Source organism: Fusarium oxysporum, chromosome 7, assembly GCF_000149955.1.
Source record: "Fusarium oxysporum f. sp. lycopersici 4287 chromosome 7, whole genome shotgun sequence".
NCBI classification, from domain to species: Eukaryota; Fungi; Ascomycota; class Sordariomycetes; order Hypocreales; family Nectriaceae; genus Fusarium; species Fusarium oxysporum.
In genome coordinates, this window is record NC_030992.1 from 1,508,534 (window position 1) to 1,529,658 (window position 21,125).

Here is a 21,125-nt window from a genome sequence, read left to right on the forward strand (position 1 = left end):
CCCACATCCCCGGACATCAGTCGTAAACGCCAATCGGCTCCTGTCAATTTACAATTGACCAAAAAAATCCGCCCCGACTTCGCCCCCACCACAAATTTAGGGAATAACATCTGTAACAAGAGGACCAAAAGAGTCATCGTTCATCGTTGCCGTGTATAGCCCAACATGGTTTCAATGGAGGTCGCCAGCCGCTCAGGCGGTGCCATGACGGTAAGCTACACCATTCCATATTAATTGGGAACCTTTCTGCAGGAAAACACAGATACACAAGCTGACTCTTACACGCGGTAATAGCAACTCTTGCGACGTTCCGGTCCTAATGCCATTCGGTCAACCACCGTTCTATCCAATAACACAAGGAGAAACTTCTCAAGCGCGAAGCCTCTTCCTCCTACCTACGAAAAGCTATACACCAAGTACACAGATGTCCGTCGAGTTCTCGGCAAGCAGCGTCTGACCCTCGCCGAGAAGATCCTCTACAGCCATCTCGACAACCCCGAGGACTCCTTGCTGAACAACACCGACAATGGACGAAACATTCGCGGGAAGGCCAATTTGCGCCTCAAGCCCGACCGTGTCAACATGCAGGATGCTTCTGCTCAGATGGCTATTCTTCAGTTCATGTCCTGCAACCTTGCTAAGCCTGCAATCCCTGCAAGCATTCATTGTGACCACTTGATTGTTGGCTCCAAGGGTGCTGAGGATGATTTGTCTGCTGGTATCCAGACTAACAAGGAGGTTTTTGATTTCCTTGAGTCTGCAGCGCGCAAGTACGGAATGGACTTTTGGCCTCCTGGTGCTGGTATTATCCACCAGACCGTTCTTGAGAATTATGCTCTTCCTGGATTGATGATGCTTGGTACCGACTCCCACAGCCCCAATGCTGGTGGTCTTTCTACAATTACCATTGGCGTAGGTGGTGCGGATGCTGTTGAGGCCCTTGTCGGTGCTCCTTGGGAACTTAAGGCCCCCAAGATTTTGGGCGTGCAACTTGTCGGCAAGCTGAGCAACTGGGCTTCTCCCAAAGACGTCATTCTCCGTCTTGCTGGCCACCTCACAGTCCGTGGTGGCACTGGCTCCATCATTGAGTATTTCGGTGAAGGTGTCGAAAGCCTAAGCGCCACCGGCATGGCTACTATCTGCAATATGGGGTAAGTTTGTACTATAAATCGGGGGATCTGGAAAATACTGACTTAATCTAGCGCTGAAGTCGGTGCCACTACCTCGATCTTTCCTTACACCAAGGCTTCAGCTAGATACCTTGACTCGACCCGGCGATCTCAGGCGAACAAGAACATTGAAGCTCTCGAGGCCTTCGCCAGCAACAGCTCCGACCCCGATGCTCGATGGCAATTCAAGGCTGATGAGGGCGCTGAATATGACGAACTCATCACCATCGATCTTTCGACCCTCGAACCTCACATTAATGGCCCTTTTACACCAGATCTGGCCACACCACTCTCCAAGTTCAAGGAAGTTGTGAAGGAACAGGACTGGCCCCAGGTTCTTTCCGCTGGTCTCATTGGTAGCTGCACCAACAGTTCCTACGAGGATATGACCCGAGTCGAGAGCTTGCTTAAGGATGCCAAGAAGGCTGGGCTTAAGCCTGCTGCCGACTTCTACATCACTCCCGGGAGTGAACAGATTCGTGCCACGCTTGAGCGCGATGGTACCCTCGAGACATTCCAGGAGGCCGGCGGAATTGTTCTCTCAAATGCCTGTGGTCCCTGTATTGGTCAGTGGAAGCGACAAGATGGCGTTGAGAAGGGCACAAGCAATGCGATCCTGACCTCGTATAACCGAAACTTCCGTGGTCGAAATGATGGCAATCCTGATACCATGAACTTTCTGGCCTCTCCCGAGATCGTTACCGCCATGGCCTTTGCCGGATCCACTACCTTCAACCCTGTTACCGATAGCATTAAGACACCTGATGGCAAGGACTTCATGTTCTCTCCTCCTCACGGTCTCGAAGGTCCCCAGACTCCTTTTGAGTCTGGCAACGCCGAGCTTGGTGTGTTATCCCAGGCCCCTGACCCTAACACCAAGATCGCCATCTCTCCCACTTCTGAGCGTTTGGCATTCCTTGAGCCCTTTGCTCCTTTCCCCTCGTCTGATCTCTCAGGCCTTCGCGTCCTTGTCAAGGTCACAGGCAAATGTACCACCGATACCATCTCCGCAGCCGGCCCCTGGCTCAAGTACAAGGGTCATCTGCCTAACATCAGCACCAACACCCTCAACACTGCCATCAACAAGGAGACCGGTGAGGTCAACGCTGCCTACGACCTCGACGGCTCCAAGCACACTATCCCCGAGCTTGGTCAACTCTGGAAGGAACGTGGTCAAGAGTGGCTTGTCGTTGCTGAGCACAACTATGGTGAGGGCTCAGCTCGTGAACACGCTGCCCTGCAGCCTCGCTACCTTGGTGCCCGTGTTGTCCTGACAAAATCGTTCGCCCGTATTCACGAGACCAACCTCAAGAAGCAGGGCGTTGTACCTCTGACTTTTGAGAACGAGGCTGACTATGATAAGATTGCCGCTGGCGACGAGGTTGCTACTGTCGGTCTGTACGAGATGCTCCAGAATGGTGGCAAGGGCGATGTTCAACTTCGTGTCACTAAAGCCTCCGGTGAGGAGATCCTCATTCCCACTAAACACGCCGTTACCAAGGACCAGGCTGGTTTCATTCTTGCTGGCAGTGCTCTCAACCTGCTGTCTAAGGGCATATAAGACGAGCCGCTCTCTTTCTGAGCATTAGTAGATATATCTTTCGGGCCACAGGATGGATTCCTCTCGCGATGCCTAAAAATGCCTGAGTTATGTATTGGACTGGAGAAAAAGGGCGTTTTTGGTTGGGTGAAAATGCCGAGTGATAGATTGTTTATACCAGCAATACCAAATGTTTTTGTTCTCTAGCCACTTCCACGATTTACGAACGAAGCTACATGCATATATGCGTCTATTGTTTTCATCAATTGGTAAGATATCTGTATTGCTTCTTAGAGAAGTGGAAACTTTCTAACCGTGTGACTCCGAATTCGAATTCCTTGACTCCCTGTGGCATATTTACATTTAGATTGTTGGAATCCTTTGCCCCTCAATGACAAGAATGAAGATGGCTGTTTGCCTAAGATGCGCCTAGTCAAAACCCAATAAGACAGCCTCCTTGACTCCTTTGCAATGCCCCGTCATCATATATCGTGTGAATTCATCAAGCGTTCAAGCTCTGAAAGTAACTCTCTGTCTCTTTCGTCTTGTTGTTGACATGTCGCTGGCGTGCAGTCGCTTTATCCTCGCATTCTCTGAACCAAGCGCAGGCTTTCAACCAAGCAGGATTGCTCCGCACATATTCAGGCAGTTCCTCCTCGGGCAGGTCACCAAAGTCAAGAATACGCTTGACACCCCGCGGCTTTGGTGGTCTGTAAGGGGGAGTAGTCCCATCCTGCTGTGCTTGTTTGATTTTCTCCTGCTGCTTCATCTCTAGAGCCTGCAACCAGCGTTGTCTCTCCACGACCTTGCCAAACCATTCCTTGCGTTTTGGACGCCGTCTGATTTCGTCGCATTTCTTTCTATACCAAGAACGGGATCGCTTGTGCATGTGATGGATTGCTGGATTCACTGGAAGATAGAGTGGCTTTTGGTCGCCGAAAACTGGGTTGTACTTGACAATACGTGAAGATACAGTAACATAAGGGGGTGGTTGCAGACTTGACTGTCGATAAATGAGCGAATCGAATGCCTCGGAATCGAACTCGACCAAAAGCCTCTTTTTGCGAGCTTCTGCTTTGGCACGGAAGGAGAGCGGGACGGGTTTGGCCGGCTTTGCTTCCCCGTCAATGTCACTAACATCGGCCATATTCACCTCATCATCGATTTCGGCGCTTACTTCAGGCAGGGAACCTTGAAACTGCTGTTTCCTGACTGGGAGCCCTTTACTTGTCAGGGGAGCCGAGCGCTTAGTGGGAGTTGATAAGAGCTTCGCCTTCGAACTCGTTCGTGTTTCTGGATAATGATGCTCCAAATGTTTCTGTGTATTGTCCTTCTTTGGCTTGGATGTCCGAGGAGAAGACTTAAATTTGACACCATCTTCAGAGGTAAACTGCATACGATTCACAGGAGCGGTGGAAGGAACGCGCGGTTGAGAGTCAAGGCCTAGGGAAGGCTCGGTCTTCTTAAACCCTTCGTTTGAAGGAAGCCCCTCAGAAGCCGCTTGCGCCGTCCCAGCCAAGTGTTGGCCGTCAGTTGTATGGACAGATTGCCCATTTTGAGGCGCATCCATCTTGAGATCCTCTGTGGGAAGCGTTTCCGATCCAATATTTGAACAAGAGCTCAGTTTTTTGGTGACAAAATCGAGGCCAAGTGGCTGGTTTATCACCTCCTCTGTCTCGGCTTGCAACTCCATTTCCAATCGCGTCTTCGGGTTCGACACAGTCTGTGAATTTACCTGGCTAGCAGAAGAGCCCTTGTCAGCTTTCGCTACATCTTGGGCTGCCTTGATCTGCGCGGAGTTGGGTGTTGATCCAACGTGGCTGGTTCCGTTCCTCTCTAGCCGCAGATGGAGGCTTCTGTCATTTGTATCAATGGAATTGTCTCGTACCAAAGACGAAGGAGGGGCCTCTTGCTCATTTGCTTTCGGAGACTGTGTCACGGGAGCGCTGGTATCCGGACTAGAGGCATCTTGAGATGGTGGATCTTGCCTAGAAAAGTGCTGCGAAGGTGTAAACATGAATTTGCCTCGACCTCTTTTAGCACAAAACTCCTATTAGAAGGTCGGAAGCCCTTGGCCATATTCGTAGCAGAGGGATCTCTGCTGGCCGCAGTGGGCTCTAATGCTGAGTGCTCATCACAGTAATGTCTGGAACTAAGCAAAATGATCTTTTCACAAGTGAGAACGGCACAAGTGCCGCCGACATGTGTGGAGGCGGTCATTCAGAACCTCGTTGATGGGGCCAAAACGCAGAACTGATCCACCACGCGCAGGCTTTTACGACTGGATTGAGTCATGAGGCGCGTAGACGAAGGATTACCTAGAAGTCATGTTAGCGATATGCGTTTGAAGTTGTGACGGAATGCTAAGCAAGTGTTAGATACGAAGTCGAATCAGATCTTTTCAGTTTTAAATGGCCGTCAAGCTAGGCACCTCATCGGTTGTCACATAATCTCTTTTGACACGTGTGTTAATTCAATGAATCTGCTGTTTGTCGCGGCCTTTGGTCAAGATCCGTGGCGTAGACGAGGAAGAAGACTCCATTGTGCGACATTAGAAACTCCATTGCAATCGGCCCCAGCGCTCTACGAACAAGCTTGGAATGTAGGAGAGCAGTTACAGCTGAGGCGCGGTATACACGACAGGGTTGATTCAACACAATGTCATGAATAGAGTCCGAAGAGAAGATGGCGCAACCAGAAGGGTTCCGTTCAGTCAGACCTTTTACCATAGGCATCATTTGACGAGCATAAAGAGTAAGACAAAGAAATCAAAATCAAAATACCGTACCGAGGTCTGAGATCACCCAGAAAAAAGTTCTGCTCCCCTATTCGTACGTGGTGCTTGTTGTGCTAATCGAAAATACTGTGTAGTCGATAATTTGTATCAGGTGGAGGCGAAAGGACAGTGTTATACTGCATAGAAAGAAGCAAAGGGAGCTAGGTCGCGTCCGAGACAGGTCCCCACGGCTGCCCTGTGTTGAAAGAGTAGGAATATGTGCGTTCTGTTGATCTTCTGTATGGGTTGACGAGCCAGCCGACATCAGGTAAAGGACAGAGAATAGGAATAGGATTTGGGAAAGAATGAAAGGGATCCCCAGCCGCCAGAGGCAGAGAGGCGTATGACTGTGGTTGTTCGTTTCGCGCCTTTCATTGCGGGCTGGTCCTGTTGCTACTGGCTCGCTATTGGCCCAAACATTGATGATGATGAAGGATGGGGGGGCAGAGGCGCCGGGAAGACCTCCCTGGTGGGGAGGTTCCCGAGGTGAGTCGCCCCCAGCTGGAAGACTAATTCTTCCGCCCCGGCTACCATGCCTACCAGTGGAGCCCCACAAGTCAACTTACACACATGAGAGTGTCAAAAGGGAAATTCTGCCTGTTGACTCAAGAGATAGATGATAGATAAATTGGCCCATGCTTATATTTATAGAAGCTTAGTGAAGGCTAGGATTTATTCAAGGCCACCACTCTGCAGTTGGTGAGCATAAATGCACTATAAAGATAAAAGATCCCCCAAGTTCAGACCAAATATACCAGCCACATTCTTTGTGACGCAAACAAGGCGCCTCAAAATTCATTTATTCTACCTAAGTACAGTATTTCTTTATCTGAACTGATGTTCCTTCAGATTTTTGATAAAACCACTCACTTTCGGTTTAGATGCAGAGAAATGTTCCCCCCAAATATGTACCTGATCTGTATTCATATCTAAGTCTTTTTAAGTCTGGATCACCTGAGCTAATTCCCTCTACTGTCCAGTTAGTGGCGACATGATTAAACATACCTTGATCATAGATTTCACTGAGTTATCTATCTATACATCATGACCTATCCGAACCCCAAACTTTAGTATGTTGCTGGTGCTCCGTACGTTCTGGGCTCTTACATGGTCAGATGGATTAGGTAACCATTGGACACCCCTCCATCCCCTGTTGAATTTATCAGGCACTAGCGCGGGGGTCTTGAGCTCCCTGACGTACAGCGCCAATAACCACGTTGCGACTCTGGAACCAATATATTATTCGTCTACAAACAGCAATATTTTCAACCTGTACATATGCCGATTCTCAACAAGTAGGGAGTTAACTGCTCAAGTCCTAATAGAAGTTCTAGACTTTGCGACACTGGAATGAACTTTCTCAAATCTGCCGTGGCCTCGGCCATTGCACAAGGCCCTCCCTTTCCATACAACTTTGGCGACAAGGTTGATATCGATGAGTCTATCTGGACACTGTACAATGGTACCAAGAGGGTAAGCTCAACATCGCAGAGCGCACAATGTGGACTTGCTGACAATCTCTGAATAGGAAGATGGTTCAAACTGCAGCATCTTTTCCTTCGATATCACCACCAACCGATCCCAACTCCCCCTAGCCAAGAATGCCCTAAAGAAGCTCCGAACACTACGGCACCCAGGCGTGATCAAACTTCTAGATGCGGTCGAGGTATATGCAAGACTTCCGATCGGTTTCAGAGCATTCCACTAATAACATCTGACAGACAGAGACGTATATCTACATTGCGACCGAACGAGTAGTACCCCTACGGTGGGACGTTCGAAGAAAGAGTCTCAGCCCTGAGACGATAAAATGGGGCTTGCATAGCGTTGCGGTACGGCTTGCCATGCTAGTCTTTTAATCGATATTAATAATGTTACAGCGCACCATAAAATTCATCAACGAAGATGCTTCCTCGATCCACGGCAGCATCAAAGTTGGATCGATATATACTTCAGAGAGTGGCGAGTGGAAGCTCGGTGGCTTTGATGTTCTTAGCAGCCTCAAGGACGATGAGTCAATAATATATGCAAGAGGTCCCCAGATAGGTACCCGTATACTCAGGCTAACATATGCATAGACATACGGTAGCTTGGTACCTGATGCGGGTCGATACTCTCCTCCAGAGTTGGCGCGAGGCGGATGGGATGTTATCAAGAAGAATCCCCATACAGCAGTAGACGCATTTAATCTTGGAACATTGATCTTTGAAGTTTTCAACGGCGATTACAATGGAGCTGATCAGGCTGGCCAAACGAAGAGCATCCCCCCTTCAATGCAGTCCAGTTATAAGCGTCTGTGTAACGCCAACCCAAAGGCTCGAATCAGTGTGGGAGCATTCCTTGATCAAGGCAACCGAAATGGCTCTTTCTTTGACAGTTCTCTCATCAAGCTGACCGAGGGTATCGATAACCTGGACATCAAAACGCCAGATGAACGAGAAGAGTTCCTTACGTCCGTCTTCAACTCCTTCCATATAATCCAAATTGCTAACAATTTGAACAGTGGGCTGGATGAACTGAGCGATGACTTCCCAGAAGAGTTCTTCAAGCTAAAGGTTATGCCGGAGCTGATGAAGTCCGCTGAATTCGGTGGCGGTGGCCCTAGGGCTGTGTCCGTAGTTCTCAAAATCGCATCTAAACTTCCCAAGGACGACTTCGATTCAAAGATTACACCCTTCATCATTCGCCTGTTTGGAAATCCCGATCGTGCTATCCGGGTGTGCTTATTGGATAGCCTTCCTTTGATGATTGATCAGCTATCACAGAAGATCGTCAACGACAAGATCTTTCCACAATTGGTACAGTCTATATTACTATACTTCGATGCAAGACTAACATATCCAGATCACTGGCTTCACTGATGTTACACCGGTAGTACGAGAACAGACGCTCAAGTCTGTTCTGGTCATCATCACTAAGCTCTCGGACCGCACAATCAACGGTGACCTCCTCAAACAACTTGCAAGAACCGCAAACGACGAGCAACCGGGCATTCGAACAAACACGACTATCTGCTTGGGGAAGATTGCAAAGCACCTAGGTACTTCGTCCCGCTCAAAGGTTCTTATTGCCGCCTTCACAAGGTCACTCAGAGATCCATTTGTTCATGCCCGAAATGCTTCCTTAATGGCCTTGGGTGCCACTGCGGAGTACTTCACTGATGAGGATAGCGCATGCAGGATCCTGCCCGTTATCTCTCCTGTCCTGATTGATAAGGAGAAGATTGTTCGCGACTCTGCTACTCGTACTATGGATATATATCTCCAAAAGATCAAGAAGGCAGCTTCTGCCATGCCTGAAAGCGTTTTGCCTCCTCCTCAAACTAATGATGGCTCAGCTCCACGGATGAGCACCCCACAGCCAAACGAAAACACCGCAGGTGGCTGGGCAGGCTGGGCAATCTCTTCCTTTACAAACAAAATCTCTGCGGCTGCAGGCGAAATTCACGCGGAGTCAGACTCCCGTGCTGCTTCACCTGGGCCCGCGCCCTCACCTAACTCCGAGCCAAAGAAGCCGGCAACGAGCACCGCCTCATCACTTCACCGCCAAGCAGTCAAATCTCCCCCAGCAACCCTCTCACGAAACTCTTCACATACCGCAAGTGTAGTAGCCGACTCATTCTTACCTGCCGACGATGGTGACGATGCTGGAGACTCGTGGGGAGATATGAACGATGACTTCGACAGTTTCGACTCTCCCGGCCAATCGTCCAAACAGCCTGCGACAACGACTGCATCTGCTGCCACTTTTGATGATGGCGAGCCTGACTTTGCTGGATGGCTGGCTGCTCAATCACAGAAAAAGCCCACCAAGGCCTTGCCAAAGGGTTTATCAAAATCAAGTGCGGCTAAGAAGCCTGCGGCTAAATCGGCCACGAAACCAATTGCTGCAAAAAAGATTGATATGAAGCCGAAGGAGACAGATGACGATGATGGTTGGGGCGATGGCTGGTAACAATAGACTCGAAAGTCAGAAAGTTTTGAGGAGCCGGCACGTTCCATGAAACATCACTTTGCCATAACCGCCTTCTTAGTTGGGGAACATCAGGATACCATTCTCGAGCATACACTAGTATGTCGATTGTTGATTGAAGCTATTCATAATATTTTAGTTGGACACATATAGACACCATCATCTAATAATACTCATGATACTAGCCATAAGTGATTAAGATTGGAAAGTATATTTAAACCCTATTTTATCATGAAGGCCAATCGATATCCTGGCTCTAGACCGAATACTCACCGAGGTGAGCATTCCGCCCCACTAAAATCGCTCACCTTGATTTTTATTTTTCCCCACCGGACCCAACAGTGTTCGACTCTCTCGCTCCAACTTCCTGCGCAACCACCAGATTTTATCTCAACGTCCCTCAAAATGGCTCAAGGCACAGTCAAAAAGCTCGGACGAGCAACCCCGGCCAAGATCACACACTCCAAGCGCCAAGCATCGAAAGTGCATAAACCCAAGAAGACAAAAGCGAGCGTCGACAAGGTGCACAAGAAATTCACAAGCGGCATGACGGCGCGCACAGAAGCGCTCCTCGGTGAGCGCGCAGGACATCTGGAATTGCTTGGACAGGGAAAGAAGAAGACGGATAAAAAGACGACTCAAAAGGGCGGCTCGAAGAAATTTGGTTAAGGATTATATGATGATACAGAAGGCAGACGATGATCGAACTTTTTTATGTCTAAACGAGTGACTGGGTTTCCCTCACAACTGCGCATCAACGACAGCCTCTACAGACAGGTACGATTAAATACACGATCTACCTCACTTAAAGGCGTTTTACGATGGGATACCTCCCAAGACTTTTCGAGCCTTTGACAATTCGGAATCCTAAAATTCCTACCCGCCCAACTGCTCTTTGTTTTTGAAGGGTTGGATTACGGAACCAGTCACCGTCACTTCTTTGCTGCTGCTACAAGGGCATGCCTAGGGGAAAGGACATATACCAAAGTCACCTTCTACCCTTCCACGAAGAGTGGTCGAGTGGTATCTACCTATGAACCTATGAGCCTAAAGACCGCTCCTAAAAACCTTCCTCCCTCGGCCACTCTTTGTTTTTGCTCGCGAGTTCGAATCCTGCTACCTTTCTCTATTTTTGCTATAGACTCAAGCCAGCAGCAATGTTATTTACCAAATATATTTACTCCTCAGCAAAGGGCAGCCAAGCAGTATATCCCCCCTGTTTTAAGAATATAAAGACGGAGATTCTGACTCTGATGGGGAAGGCGATGACTTGATTGATGTATACGAAGTGATCGATCTTACAGAAGGTATACAAGATACCGAAGAGCTTGTGGACGATGACGACCCAGAAGACGAAGTCACTGATGGTGTCACAAAGTACTTGATAACCCGGCTCCTAGCAATCACACAAGACCCACCCAAAGACATCACCCCTTACCTTATGCCAGACGTTTCGCTGCCTGTCGTTGAAGCCGTTCAACAACTCTTTAAGTCGACAGTCACATCTATGCTGGAGAGAGCCCAGAGATACGCTATGAAATAAGATCTTACTGATCTTCGAGTAAAAGACTTCAAAGAGCGTGCCCTTTCTGCCGTATTCTGGAAGTTATTTGAACGCCTCGAAGTGTCAGACATGACAAAACCCCTTTTCGGATCGATTGCGCCCGAAGTCATGTCGTTACTAGGCCGCAGAGACCTTCAACCAGCTGTCGAGTAGATGATCATTTTCGTCTTTGGGGTGTATATCTCAACATTGTCACTGACAGTCTCGGAGATATTCGCGGACTCTACGTTGGGTCAATTGTAGCATACAGAGCATACATCGGGATCGCAGGCCGTGTACGCAACCACGGCCGACAGAAGACGATGATGCCGCATGGGTTGATGAACACGGCGACACTTGTGCCCTGTGCGGCGTTGACCGCATCTACACGAACCTTATATATGGGCGAGCTACTAACCGAGGATGCCTATCTTGCTTCTAGTATCGACAGAAGCATAGGCATAATAAGCCCCCAGAAGAAATTACATAAAGTAATAAGTCTATTTCTATATAATAACTAGCCTAAGGTAATCGAGACATTTCTTACAAATATGATTATCCCCGAACCAAGGCAGGATTCTATGGTTAGAGAGATCAGGCCAAATGCGGGATATGCTACAGAAGAGCAAGAAGGGCCGGGGAGCAAGTACGTCGAAGGGCTACGGTTCAGAGATTCAAAGTCAGTGGTTAAGTGGGTCTAATGGACAACACCTGTAGCTTTGAGTGCAGTTTTTTGACACTCCTTATTTCGTATACATTTGCTATTATAATAAAGATGAGTTTATAATAACTTACAGCTGAGCCAGCAGGAGTACCAGTGTGCTCATGTTTATCCACACCCCACTCCTCCACTCCGACCTGAACTCTTCGCCATCGACGCATCAATACGTGCGTGATAATTTCAATACACAGACTTGACGACTTCTTTTTTCACACAACCCGAACCCCTTAATAACTCTCCTTGAACCTGCTGGTGGCCATGTGTATCTTGTAGGCCATGCATATTACAATGCTTTGCCTTCCTTGGCGACTGTGGGATCACCAGTCCGATTGGTACAGTCAACTTATGGCTGTCTATTCATTTCAAAGACCAGCCTCAACTGATCAAACCCCTGTAATCCACAAACGACCTTTCTACCTAGACCTCAGCAGTTGTCAATGTCGAACACCTTTCCCTCGGCCACATGATTCAAGATAGAAGTCACCACCCTGAAATCTCTGGCCACATCCACCATCCAGTTGGACACAGCCATTCGCACAGCCTTTTCTCCCTTCCAGCTTGTACCACTCACATACATCTGCCTGGTCGCGTTGATCTTCTGAACCAGCTCATCATTCAAACTGGATTTTTTAGCACGGAAAAGAACAATCATGAAGATCTCGTTGAAGTTAGCACCATCGTCAGGGAGTAGCTCGTAGTGCTCTGAGCCCCTCAAGAACGCAGCGACTTGGCGGGATAAAGCAGTCATATTGGCCAGCAAATTCGCCATACCTGGTCGGCCTTCACTGAGGAGAACGGCATACGCAGGAAGGGCACGAAAACGGCGTGAGTTCTCAAGGCCAACATTCAGAGGCGAGGGGATAGTGGACGCCCCTCCCGTGGACAGGTATGCAGCATTGGGATTGGTGAAGACAGACTGAAGGATAGCAGGTGATCGTGTGAGGAACATGCCACAGTCATAGGGCTATATCAAGTTAGCGATTCAAGGCCAGTAAGAGCCAAGCCGAAAGGATATGGAACACTCACGACATTGAGAAGCTTGTGCCCGTCAACAGTGATACTGTCTGCCAACTCGATGCCTTCAACACGATTACGAAGAATTTTATAATCGTCCTCTTCGGGAAGAGCGCGAGCAAAGATACCGAAGGCTGAAATGTTAGCATGAACTGCATCCTGCAAAAGGGTTGGATCTTACCTCCATCGACATGAATCCAAGCTCCATACCTGTCCGCCAACTCCCTTACTTTACGCATCTCTTCGACCCCCGTTAAAGCATATCGCCCGGTGTTAACCTCTCCAGCGCTTAATGCAATAACACTTGCGGTGTCTTTCTTCTGAAGTTCTCTTTCCAAAGCCTCAAGGTCCAATCTCCATGGCTCACTGTCGCTGAGTCTCAGCTCCTTCACAGCTCCTCGTCCGAAGCCGACGACACTCGCTGCCTTAGACAAGGAGCTGTGGCCTGCACTTGTGAGGATCTGGAGCTCCCTGATACCAGCAGAAAGACAGGCCGCAAGCAAGCCGACCTCACCAATACTCTGCCCGCGCTCCTCCAAGATGGCTTCGCGTCCACATGCAAGTCCAAGAACGTTGCTGCCCGTAGCTCCAGTTGTAAAGGTGCGACCTCTCCAATCTCCAAGTCTCAGTAGCGAAACGAGCATCTCCAATGCTGCATCCTCCAATGTAGTTGCAATTGTCTGCGCTGGCAGATGGACCTGGACATTCTGATCCAGGCGGGAGACTACGTTGTCTGCCCACTCAGCAATAGGGAGAGTACCACCAGTGACAAAACCGTAGTAACGGGACGAACTGCCCTGGCCGTTACACGCGGGAATAATGTCCCGTATGATGTGTCGTACAACATCTTCCTGTGAGACACCTCGGAGGTAGTCCTCCGAATCAGGCCGAGGGAGCTTGGCTTCAGCGGTCTGAATGGCAGATAACTCGGGGAGAGTAGGTGCCGGAGCGGAGCCAGGCTCGGGGCCGTGACGGCGGGATAAACGGGTCCGCTGGACGTCGAGATTGAATAAGTCGCTCATTCTTGCCAAGAAGGTAGTTCAAACTGATGATAATGTTATAAATGCCTCTTGAGAAATTGTTTAATTTCAGGTTTAAAGAACATGAGTCACTAAATTTACCGCTATCTCAGCACCGTTCATGTAAGCCTCCCCACTTGTCTTCGCCGCTTAAGCCGCAGCTTGCGGCACGATCCTTCGACGATAGACGATGATTGTCATGGTGTTGACTCCTGTAGTTATGTCGGCCAACTTATCCGATGCTCCTTTCGGAAGGTGGATTAGTCCGATACAAATGTTTCCGGACTCAGAGAGACTTATATAATAGCACGCAATGGGTTCAAGTTCTCGGTCCATATGAATATTTCTTTACTCCATGGCCTGATATGTTCTGGTATGCTGAACCATCCACCACTTGCTTCTAGACTGAGATCTTTGAACTCGATACAAATCCGCCTATATTGTGTAGCTTAATCCAACATGTGGTATGCGCCATGCCAAAATCAAATTAAATCAAATCAGAAAAAAGTGCACGCTACCGCCTTTGAGTCCCAGAGTTGGGTATCTCTCTATAGCTTGGCGCTCTCGCCAACAGCGCCAATCTTGAGGTCCTTGCCATACTTTTCCAGGACATGCTCGTTGTGGTACTTCCAGAAGGCCTTGGTAGCGTTCTTTCCAGACCAGCGCTTCAGGATCTTAGCACCACCAGGGTGTTCATCGATGAACTCTGTGGGTGTTTGTCAGCTTTGCTCTGCGAGTTTGGGTTCGGTCGCCGTACTGGTCACGTCGTAAACGTCATTCTCAACGATGAGCCAGAAACCGTTGGCCTCATCCTTGTGCTTTCCAACCTCAGCGGTAGTATATGTCTCGGACATTTTGGTAGGTAGGTATAAAAGTCGAGTTACGAGGGAAATGAGAAGTTGACGAAAGAATTGAGCTGTGGATGAAAGCGTAAATGAATAGATTAAGTTGATGAGCTTGGAAGAAACAAGGAGTTCTTTCCGGGGCGCCGTCGGCAGGTGGGGGCTTGCCTCGGTTCACGGTCACGAGCAGCACTTTCACCCACTGCAGAAGCCCGGGGACCGGGGGAGCTGGGGAAGTGCGCTAGGAAAGCTACCAAGCCGGGGGGGTCTGCACCTATCACATGGAGGCAATTGTCAACTTTCACAAGGAAGAAGCACTCGATTTGAAGCCCCAGTTGGTCGGAACCTGGTACCCAATATGACCGACCCTATTGGAGTCCGAGTTTCAAGGAATGAGCTATCTACTGTAGTAGATTGTTGATGTATATTTCCAGATTATGTGCAGAAACTGAGAAAATGCTTTCTAAACCAAAACTCAAAGTCCTTCGCAGTACGCCGTCTTCTCTGTACTCTGATGTGATCTTGACGCTCTATATACCCTTTACTCGTTGGCTCATAAATGCTGGTCAGCTTATTATACGACAACTGTAGTAGATCTTCTTCGGATCGCGTCACGGAATCGGTCCGCAAACGCTGCTGTTCCACGGCAATCACTCTCCGCTCGCTTCTCGAGAGCCTTTGGCAGCCACTCACTAATCTTTACAATCCGATTCTCGTTCTACGTCTCGTCAGTTTGCCCGAATTTCTCAGCAATATGTGCTAGACTTACGGATGGATGAGTGCTCAGCATCTCTGGGGCTTCTTCTCCACTGACATGCTGAAGCGCGTGCATTCGCTGCCAGAAGCCCAGAGCTGCGCGGGGGTCATAGCATGCTTCGGCCATCATCATTAGGCCGATGTAGTCTGCCTCGCTTTCCTGCTTTCGACCCATGGGAAGGTAGAAGAGCAGATCTTGTAGGTAATATCCTCCCACGACATTCCAGAGTCCAAAGAGCGCAAGACCAGGTAGAGCTCCAGCGAGGAAGAACAAACTTCCGGCTGTAAGATTTCCTACCCATGCAGCAGAGAGGCGCTCTGCTGCATGAGAGGCTGTATTATGCGCAATCTCGTGTCCTAGTACTGCTGCGAGGGCATCTTCACTGCGGCAGACGTTGATAATACCACTATGCACAAACACTTTACCACCAGGAAGGACAAAGGCGTTTGCTGTTCCTATGGCCAAAGGTCAGTAAACCGACATTCGCTGCACCTGATCGCCAAAACATACTATTATCAGCTATCACGAATATCTCCCAATTGAGGTCCGTCATGCCGCTCACGGGGATTAATCTTTTCATTACCCTCCTGACCAAGATAGTCCTTGGATCCCATTCTGATAGAAAATGACCACCTTGCGCTCTGACCTGCTCAATAACCTGTGCAGCTGCTTTCGAATGCGCGCGTGCGACCATAGAATCAGAGAGGAAATTGAATCTTCGACGGCCCGTGACCGGCACGGTTTGGGAGTTGTAGAAGTAGAAGCCAATGGCGGCGAGAACAGTTGCTATCACGGTGAGACGCGAATTACGACTACTGCCCGCCTGTGTGAACTTGCGCGCCGCGCGGTGTGGGACGAGGGGTCGCGCAGCTTGTAGGCGCTCTTGTAGTTCTCGTTCGGAATGTTGTTGGGGGCGATAATGGCATTGCGAGAAGGTCCTACGACGAGAGATAGAGGATATGGCGGTGCGATGAATAAGGAAAATGGTAGGACGGTTTATGCTCAGTGACGAGTTTTGAAGTAAACGAGGGGCAGTCATTGTCGGATTCGGCGGCCGGCGTGATTCGGTCAGTTGTTGTGCCGTTATTTTGGTCTTTAATTAGAAGTAGTGGCAGATCGAGCAATTATCACGAAACAAGCGGGCCGCGGAGCTGGCGATTGTGTGCTTGCTTGTGTGTTGCCTTGTCTCGTGATAGTTATTGGTGTTTAGCACAAGTTAGAAGAAGCTCCATGGTTTGCGTCATGGTCAGTCTGGAGCTTTCCCGCCATCGGGGACCTATCCTAAGCGGTAAACGATACTTACCTAGGTAAGTATAGTGGGTCTTTAGACTACTTTATTTTGGCAGCTTAAGAAGGTCTTGCTCCCAGGGACCGCCCCGGCTAAAAGCGCTGAGGCACTTCGTAGGTCAATAACCTGAGAGCATGTACTACACCGACGCTTTTAAGAAGGAAAAATGCAACGAAAACATTTGCTTCGTTTTCATCATCAGACTTCATAGTTTTTCATAGATGAATAAGAAAATAGAAGCCAAAGTACTTCTTTCCATGAGATGGAAGACTGTCTCTATGTTCTTTTTTAGTGACAGCTGTTGCAGCCCGCCACAATAGTCTTTCCGTTCTAGGGACCCTTGGGCTCATCATCCACTCATGAATACACGAGCGTATAGCTCTGTAATTGTTGCCAATGAACAACGAATCAGTCTGATAATCACAGGTACCTAGAACTTAGCCACTGACACAATTTTGTTCATTCGCACCAAGTCTTATCCGTATCTAGTGGTTGGTGTGTCTGTTGCTTATGATTTCCGAATAGTATCACGAACTACACTAACAAATTTGCTTCCCCGTCACAAACCCAACAGCTGACTACCAGATTCAAGCTTTACTATCACACAGAAGCTTTTGTCATATACAATCAACGGCTTGTTGTTGTAGGCATATGACCCGGAAACTACGGGCTTGGCCTGACCACTACGCGATGGAGCATCTTCACCACAGGTAGCTCATTTCAGGGCAACCCTGACATCATCTCAGCAACCTAACCTCAGTACAAACTCCCTGCCAAATTCCAAACACCAATTTTGCGCCTCTTTATCCTAATTTGGGCTCGTAATCGTTCCCTGGAGGTCAGACTCTGGCTTACACCATCCTCGTTTGCTAACATGATACTAGCTTCTTTGAGTAGTTTTGAATCCTGCATCACACCAAGAGGGTCTCGTTTTACAGGCACTCTTATCAAACATCCCGTCACATTGGTGTGGATGCAACGGCAGCGAACCACACATTCAACGTCTTATAGTCGAGTGCGTAAGCTCTGTCGTTACGCTATCAGTCTCTTGCTCACTCTCTATTCAGGGGTATAAATGGAGCTTTCTATCTTTCAACTGCTGCCAACCCAAAAGCAATTCTCATCCTCCATCACATTCTCAATACGATTGCCTGCCTTGTTTGATACCAAACACAAGATGGGCGAATTCGTCAACAGCGAGCCTGACTTGGGCACCATCAAACCTTCATTCACCTCTTCATCCGAACCTGAGAATCCTCGATCAAAGTCCCTCATCCAGGCTCTATCCTTGGAGTCCCATATCGAGGGGGGCTACTTCCGCCAAACCGATACAAACCCTACTACCATTCCTTCACCGTATTCATCCGAAGCTCTCTCCCACGAAACTCTGGCTCTTTCGGGTCCTGCTCGTGAAGGTTATAGGGCGGATACACGACGTCTCTCTACCACCATTTACTACCTACTAACCCCACGCCATGGTCAGGGGAACTTCCATCGCAACCGCAGCCGTGTTATTCATACCTTGCATCGTGGACGGGGACGCTATGTACTCATCCACCCTGATGGGCGCATCGAGTCCTTTATTGTCGGCAATGCGGTTGAACGAGGCGAGCGTATACAATGGATCGTCGAAGGTGATGTCTGGAAGGCAAGTTACTTGCTCCCCAACGAGCCAGATACCGGCAATGAGTCAAATAGGGAGGAAACTGAAGGCCTGCTGATCTCAGAGACGGTTGTCCCTGGCTTTGAATACCACGACCATGCATTCCTCACTCAACAAGGAATTCGTGAACTACTCAACGAAGAGCAAGCCCGCGAACTGGACTGGCTCGTGAGAAGATCGGAGTAAATGTTTGAGGGCAATGATAAAGACTAACGTTTGTGAGAGAGGAGACAGTTGTATAAGAAACGGGTCGCTTCTATAGCATTTTTGGAAACGTGTAATGTCGTCTGACAATCTCATTGCCATTGATTACAGACTCCAGAGCTTTAAAACAGGCGGCTATCAAAAGTGCAGTTCGGTACGATGTTGTACCCAAACCCATATCAATACATTATTCTAGTCATGTGCATCGTATCGACAGTATTGGGTATCATGGATATGAAAAGCCAAAGTCGTCCCCATTGTCGCTATGCATCGTTCGTGTGGTGGTGCTTTATCGGTGTTGGAATTAGTCCTTCTGGACCGTTTGCCAGGCTCCCTTCTCAACCATTAAAACTCAATAAACGGTGGTAGTTCGTTCCAGTCCCGGGTGCTTTCCCTTCATGTAAATGGCACTCGTGGGACAGGCCGTTCACCTGGGAATGGCTTCCTGCCAATGATGACGTGTATTGGTATATAAGCGTGAATCCGCGTATCGATCAGCTCTCGTCGGACATCAACCAGTGCCACCTGCGACTGTAAGTCAAATAAATCCGAGAAACCTTGACAGTATGCTCACCTCAATCTGCGCAGGAGTTCTCTCGTAGACGCGGTTGAAAAGTGTGAAAGAGAAGCCGCTGAGGCCCATCAAGAAATTCCTTTCCCACATGCGCCCAAGTTCCTTTAGGCGTTCATCCTTTGGCCAGCCATTCATGGGCATTTTGAAGATTCGCTCTTGAACGTCAACAAAACCCGCCTGCACATATGCCTCACGGACATGGGCAGCAACATTGGTTGGCCGGCCCATCAATTCTGAAGCTTCGTTGATTTCGCGGAACCATGTTGCAAGAGGTCCGTTCGGTGGAAGGCTTTCATCGTCAGACATTATAATGGCATCGTATTCCTGCGACTCGAACCACCCTCCTGGCTTCAGTGTTTGAAAGGCTTGGTCCGCAATCTGCTCCTTGAAGCTAGCCCAGCAGCCAGATGTGACACGGGTATGAATATAATCGAAAGGCTGAGAGTAATCCCAAGGCTCAGAGCTAGAAAGCAGTAAGTTTTCAAAGGGTCACCTGAGGCCTGGATGTTGACATACGAATCTTCGACGTAGAAGTTTACGTTTGGGGGTACTTTTCGAGGCTGTATTGGTGAAAGGTCGGTTGCGACGACTTCTGTTTCTGGAAACAAGTCGCCCATTTTGATTGCCCAGTCACCAGTACCAGTAGCTATATCGAGGATATTTACAGGCGGTGCTCTCCTTGACAGTGGTGCAAAGTAAAGACGCTCACCGAAGAGTTTTACTAATGCTTCATTCTGTAAATCAAGGCGCTCACGCTCTAGTTGGTCGTTGGGGAAAGCGTATGCTAAAAGGCGTCATTAGTGGGTGCATGGTGGTGAATGGATAGACAAAGCTTACAGCCGGCCCGGTAGGCATGATACGTGCGCCCAAATTCTTCTGGGAAATTCTGTACACTGTCTGTGAGAGATTCGGAGTCTCTGATAGTTCTTGTTAGGCGGGATTAACACGGTGAAAGTGCACTATGGGGTTCGACAACTTACATGCCTTGAGCATCAGGCTACACAAAGTCAGCACGCCCTTGAGCTAAAGATACAGAGGAAAAGGACATACATCGGGCTCAATGAAACTGTTCCCGCCAGAATTCGAGGCGGAGCAGTTGAAGGTAAACTGAAAATGGTGAAGACTTGAAGGTGATGAGTTAGGCATACTGCCATGGCTTGGTGGCTGAGCTGCCATTACAGCAGGCGCCATAAGATAGTCACAGTTATGTACGACAAGGACTGAGTATCAGGCAAGAGCACAGAAGCGGCTCTAAGCTGAAATCATGAAGGGGAAAAAAAGGCAGCTCAATCCGATGCTGCAACGAGTAATTGCGCTTCTCGGACTTGGAGCTGAGAAACGCTGAGACTTCCCTGGTGGCGAACGACCCATACACTGCCGACTGTCCAAAAAGTTGAAAGGTCCTGAAAGTCGTTCTGATCAACGACTTGGTAGTCAATTATGGATACCGATGCGGAGCCAAACTCCAATGGTAACATGAATCGAATATGTGCACCGGTGGTAATCGCGGATAGAAACACACGAAACACACGAGACAAATTCGACAAGGAGGTCTTGGTGGTATCGTGGAGCGTGCAGCACAATGAGGGGAAGACGGGAGCAAAAGACGATCGACACTCTTGATCCGTCTCTTTAAGAGGGACGCTTAGAGCGGCATCAGGAAGAAGTGCTATGTAGTACCAGCAAGGTCAGGAGAGACCAGGAGCTAGAGTAGGAGAGTCGGGAAATAGAAGCTAGTTATGGAAATGGAGAAGGGCGAGAAGCTTGAATGGAATCCCCGCTCTCTGTAGAAACACCAGAAGAAAAGGAGCCAGGCCTAGAGGAGCAATGCAGTAAAGGACAGGGCCAGTTGAAAGGGAACGGGAAGCGACCCAAACAACTGGTGCGACCGAGGCTCGAGGAGTGGATTCAGTCAGGGTAGCTAGCAAAGGGGACCAAGAGGATGGAGACAAGAGACGAGGACGGGGTCAAGAAGGACCAGGACTAGCAGCTTGGGACCCAGCAGCTTGGGACGGGTATCTAGCTCTCGGCTTTCTTGGCAAA

At 48.9% G+C, this 21,125-nt stretch overlaps 10 protein-coding genes across 15 annotated transcripts; 5 read left to right on the forward strand and 5 right to left on the reverse strand.

Moving 5' to 3' along the window:
• The first annotated feature begins 36 nt into the window (after window positions 1-36).
• Window positions 37-2,950, forward strand: FOXG_05207 (aconitate hydratase, mitochondrial). The gene is made up of 3 exons (XM_018383367.1): window positions 37-210; window positions 295-1,151; window positions 1,203-2,950. The coding sequence occupies exons 1-3, from the start codon at window positions 166-168 to the stop codon at window positions 2,728-2,730; spliced, it is 2,430 nt and encodes an 809-aa protein (XP_018240285.1). The 5' UTR covers window positions 37-165; the 3' UTR covers window positions 2,731-2,950.
• Window positions 2,943-5,920, reverse strand: FOXG_05208 (uncharacterized protein). Of its 2 annotated transcripts, none has more exons than XM_018383369.1 (2): window positions 5,498-5,920; window positions 2,943-5,027 (listed from the first exon to the last, which is right to left on the reverse strand). In XM_018383369.1, exon 2 carries the CDS (start codon window positions 4,724-4,726, stop codon window positions 3,212-3,214), a length of 1,515 nt encoding a protein of 504 aa, XP_018240287.1. In that variant the 5' UTR covers window positions 4,727-5,027; window positions 5,498-5,920; the 3' UTR covers window positions 2,943-3,211. The 2 variants fall into 2 exon arrangements, with proteins under 2 accessions (XP_018240287.1, XP_018240286.1); XM_018383368.1 differs by having other exon boundaries at window positions 2,943-5,072; window positions 5,498-5,907.
• Window positions 4,852-4,944, forward strand: FOXG_19005 (uncharacterized protein; the record flags this gene model as incomplete). Its single annotated transcript, XM_018399169.1, has 1 exon — window positions 4,852-4,944. One exon carries the CDS (start codon window positions 4,852-4,854, stop codon window positions 4,942-4,944), a length of 93 nt encoding a protein of 30 aa, XP_018240288.1.
• A 681-nt stretch (window positions 5,921-6,601) lies between the features above and the next one.
• Window positions 6,602-9,697, forward strand: FOXG_05209 (SCY1 protein kinase). Of its 3 annotated transcripts, none has more exons than XM_018383371.1 (8): window positions 6,641-6,757; window positions 6,820-6,958; window positions 7,014-7,151; window positions 7,207-7,317; window positions 7,366-7,512; window positions 7,564-7,937; window positions 7,989-8,283; window positions 8,330-9,694. In XM_018383371.1, the coding sequence occupies exons 2-8, from the start codon at window positions 6,836-6,838 to the stop codon at window positions 9,437-9,439; spliced, it is 2,298 nt and encodes a 765-aa protein (XP_018240290.1). In that variant the 5' UTR covers window positions 6,641-6,757; window positions 6,820-6,835; the 3' UTR covers window positions 9,440-9,694. The 3 variants fall into 3 exon arrangements, with proteins under 3 accessions (XP_018240289.1, XP_018240290.1, XP_018240291.1); XM_018383372.1 differs by having other exon boundaries at window positions 6,811-6,958; window positions 8,330-9,677; XM_018383370.1 differs by having other exon boundaries at window positions 6,602-6,958; window positions 8,330-9,697.
• Window positions 9,698-9,812: 115 nt separating this feature from the next.
• FOXG_19006 (uncharacterized protein) lies at window positions 9,813-12,785 on the forward strand. Its single transcript, XM_018399170.1, has 2 exons — window positions 9,813-10,662; window positions 10,720-12,785. Exon 1 carries the CDS (start codon window positions 9,863-9,865, stop codon window positions 10,124-10,126), a length of 264 nt encoding a protein of 87 aa, XP_018240292.1. The 5' UTR covers window positions 9,813-9,862; the 3' UTR covers window positions 10,127-10,662; window positions 10,720-12,785.
• Window positions 12,146-13,757, reverse strand: FOXG_05210 (uncharacterized protein; the record flags this gene model as incomplete). Its single annotated transcript, XM_018383373.1, has 3 exons — window positions 12,146-12,685; window positions 12,748-12,869; window positions 12,917-13,757. 3 exons carry the CDS (start codon window positions 13,755-13,757, stop codon window positions 12,146-12,148), a joined length of 1,503 nt encoding a protein of 500 aa, XP_018240293.1.
• A 545-nt stretch (window positions 13,758-14,302) lies between these two features.
• Window positions 14,303-14,608, reverse strand: FOXG_05211 (acyl-CoA dehydrogenase; the record flags this gene model as incomplete). The annotated part of the gene is made up of 2 exons (XM_018383374.1): window positions 14,303-14,460; window positions 14,512-14,608. 2 exons carry the CDS (start codon window positions 14,606-14,608, stop codon window positions 14,303-14,305), a joined length of 255 nt encoding a protein of 84 aa, XP_018240294.1.
• Window positions 14,609-14,857: 249 nt separating this feature from the next.
• On the reverse strand, window positions 14,858-16,594 carry FOXG_05212 (uncharacterized protein). 2 transcript variants are annotated; one of them, XM_018383375.1, is made up of 3 exons: window positions 15,864-16,594; window positions 15,366-15,808; window positions 14,858-15,314 (listed from the first exon to the last, which is right to left on the reverse strand). In XM_018383375.1, exons 1-3 carry the CDS (start codon window positions 16,390-16,392, stop codon window positions 15,171-15,173), a joined length of 1,116 nt encoding a protein of 371 aa, XP_018240295.1. In that variant the 5' UTR covers window positions 16,393-16,594; the 3' UTR covers window positions 14,858-15,170. The 2 variants fall into 2 exon arrangements, with proteins under 2 accessions (XP_018240295.1, XP_018240296.1); XM_018383376.1 differs by having other exon boundaries at window positions 14,858-15,808.
• Window positions 16,595-17,212: 618 nt separating this feature from the next.
• Window positions 17,213-18,703, forward strand: FOXG_05213 (uncharacterized protein). The gene is made up of 3 exons (XM_018383377.1): window positions 17,213-17,479; window positions 17,526-17,656; window positions 17,709-18,703. Exon 3 carries the CDS (start codon window positions 17,717-17,719, stop codon window positions 18,488-18,490), a length of 774 nt encoding a protein of 257 aa, XP_018240297.1. The 5' UTR covers window positions 17,213-17,479; window positions 17,526-17,656; window positions 17,709-17,716; the 3' UTR covers window positions 18,491-18,703.
• FOXG_05214 (uncharacterized protein) lies at window positions 17,686-21,066 on the reverse strand. Of its 2 annotated transcripts, none has more exons than XM_018383379.1 (6): window positions 20,133-21,066; window positions 20,063-20,079; window positions 19,920-19,999; window positions 19,599-19,866; window positions 19,083-19,545; window positions 17,686-19,033 (listed from the first exon to the last, which is right to left on the reverse strand). In XM_018383379.1, exons 1-6 carry the CDS (start codon window positions 20,271-20,273, stop codon window positions 18,905-18,907), a joined length of 1,098 nt encoding a protein of 365 aa, XP_018240299.1. In that variant the 5' UTR covers window positions 20,274-21,066; the 3' UTR covers window positions 17,686-18,904. The 2 variants fall into 2 exon arrangements, with proteins under 2 accessions (XP_018240299.1, XP_018240298.1); XM_018383378.1 differs by having other exon boundaries at window positions 19,920-20,008.
• Between the last annotated feature and the right edge of the window lie 59 nt (window positions 21,067-21,125).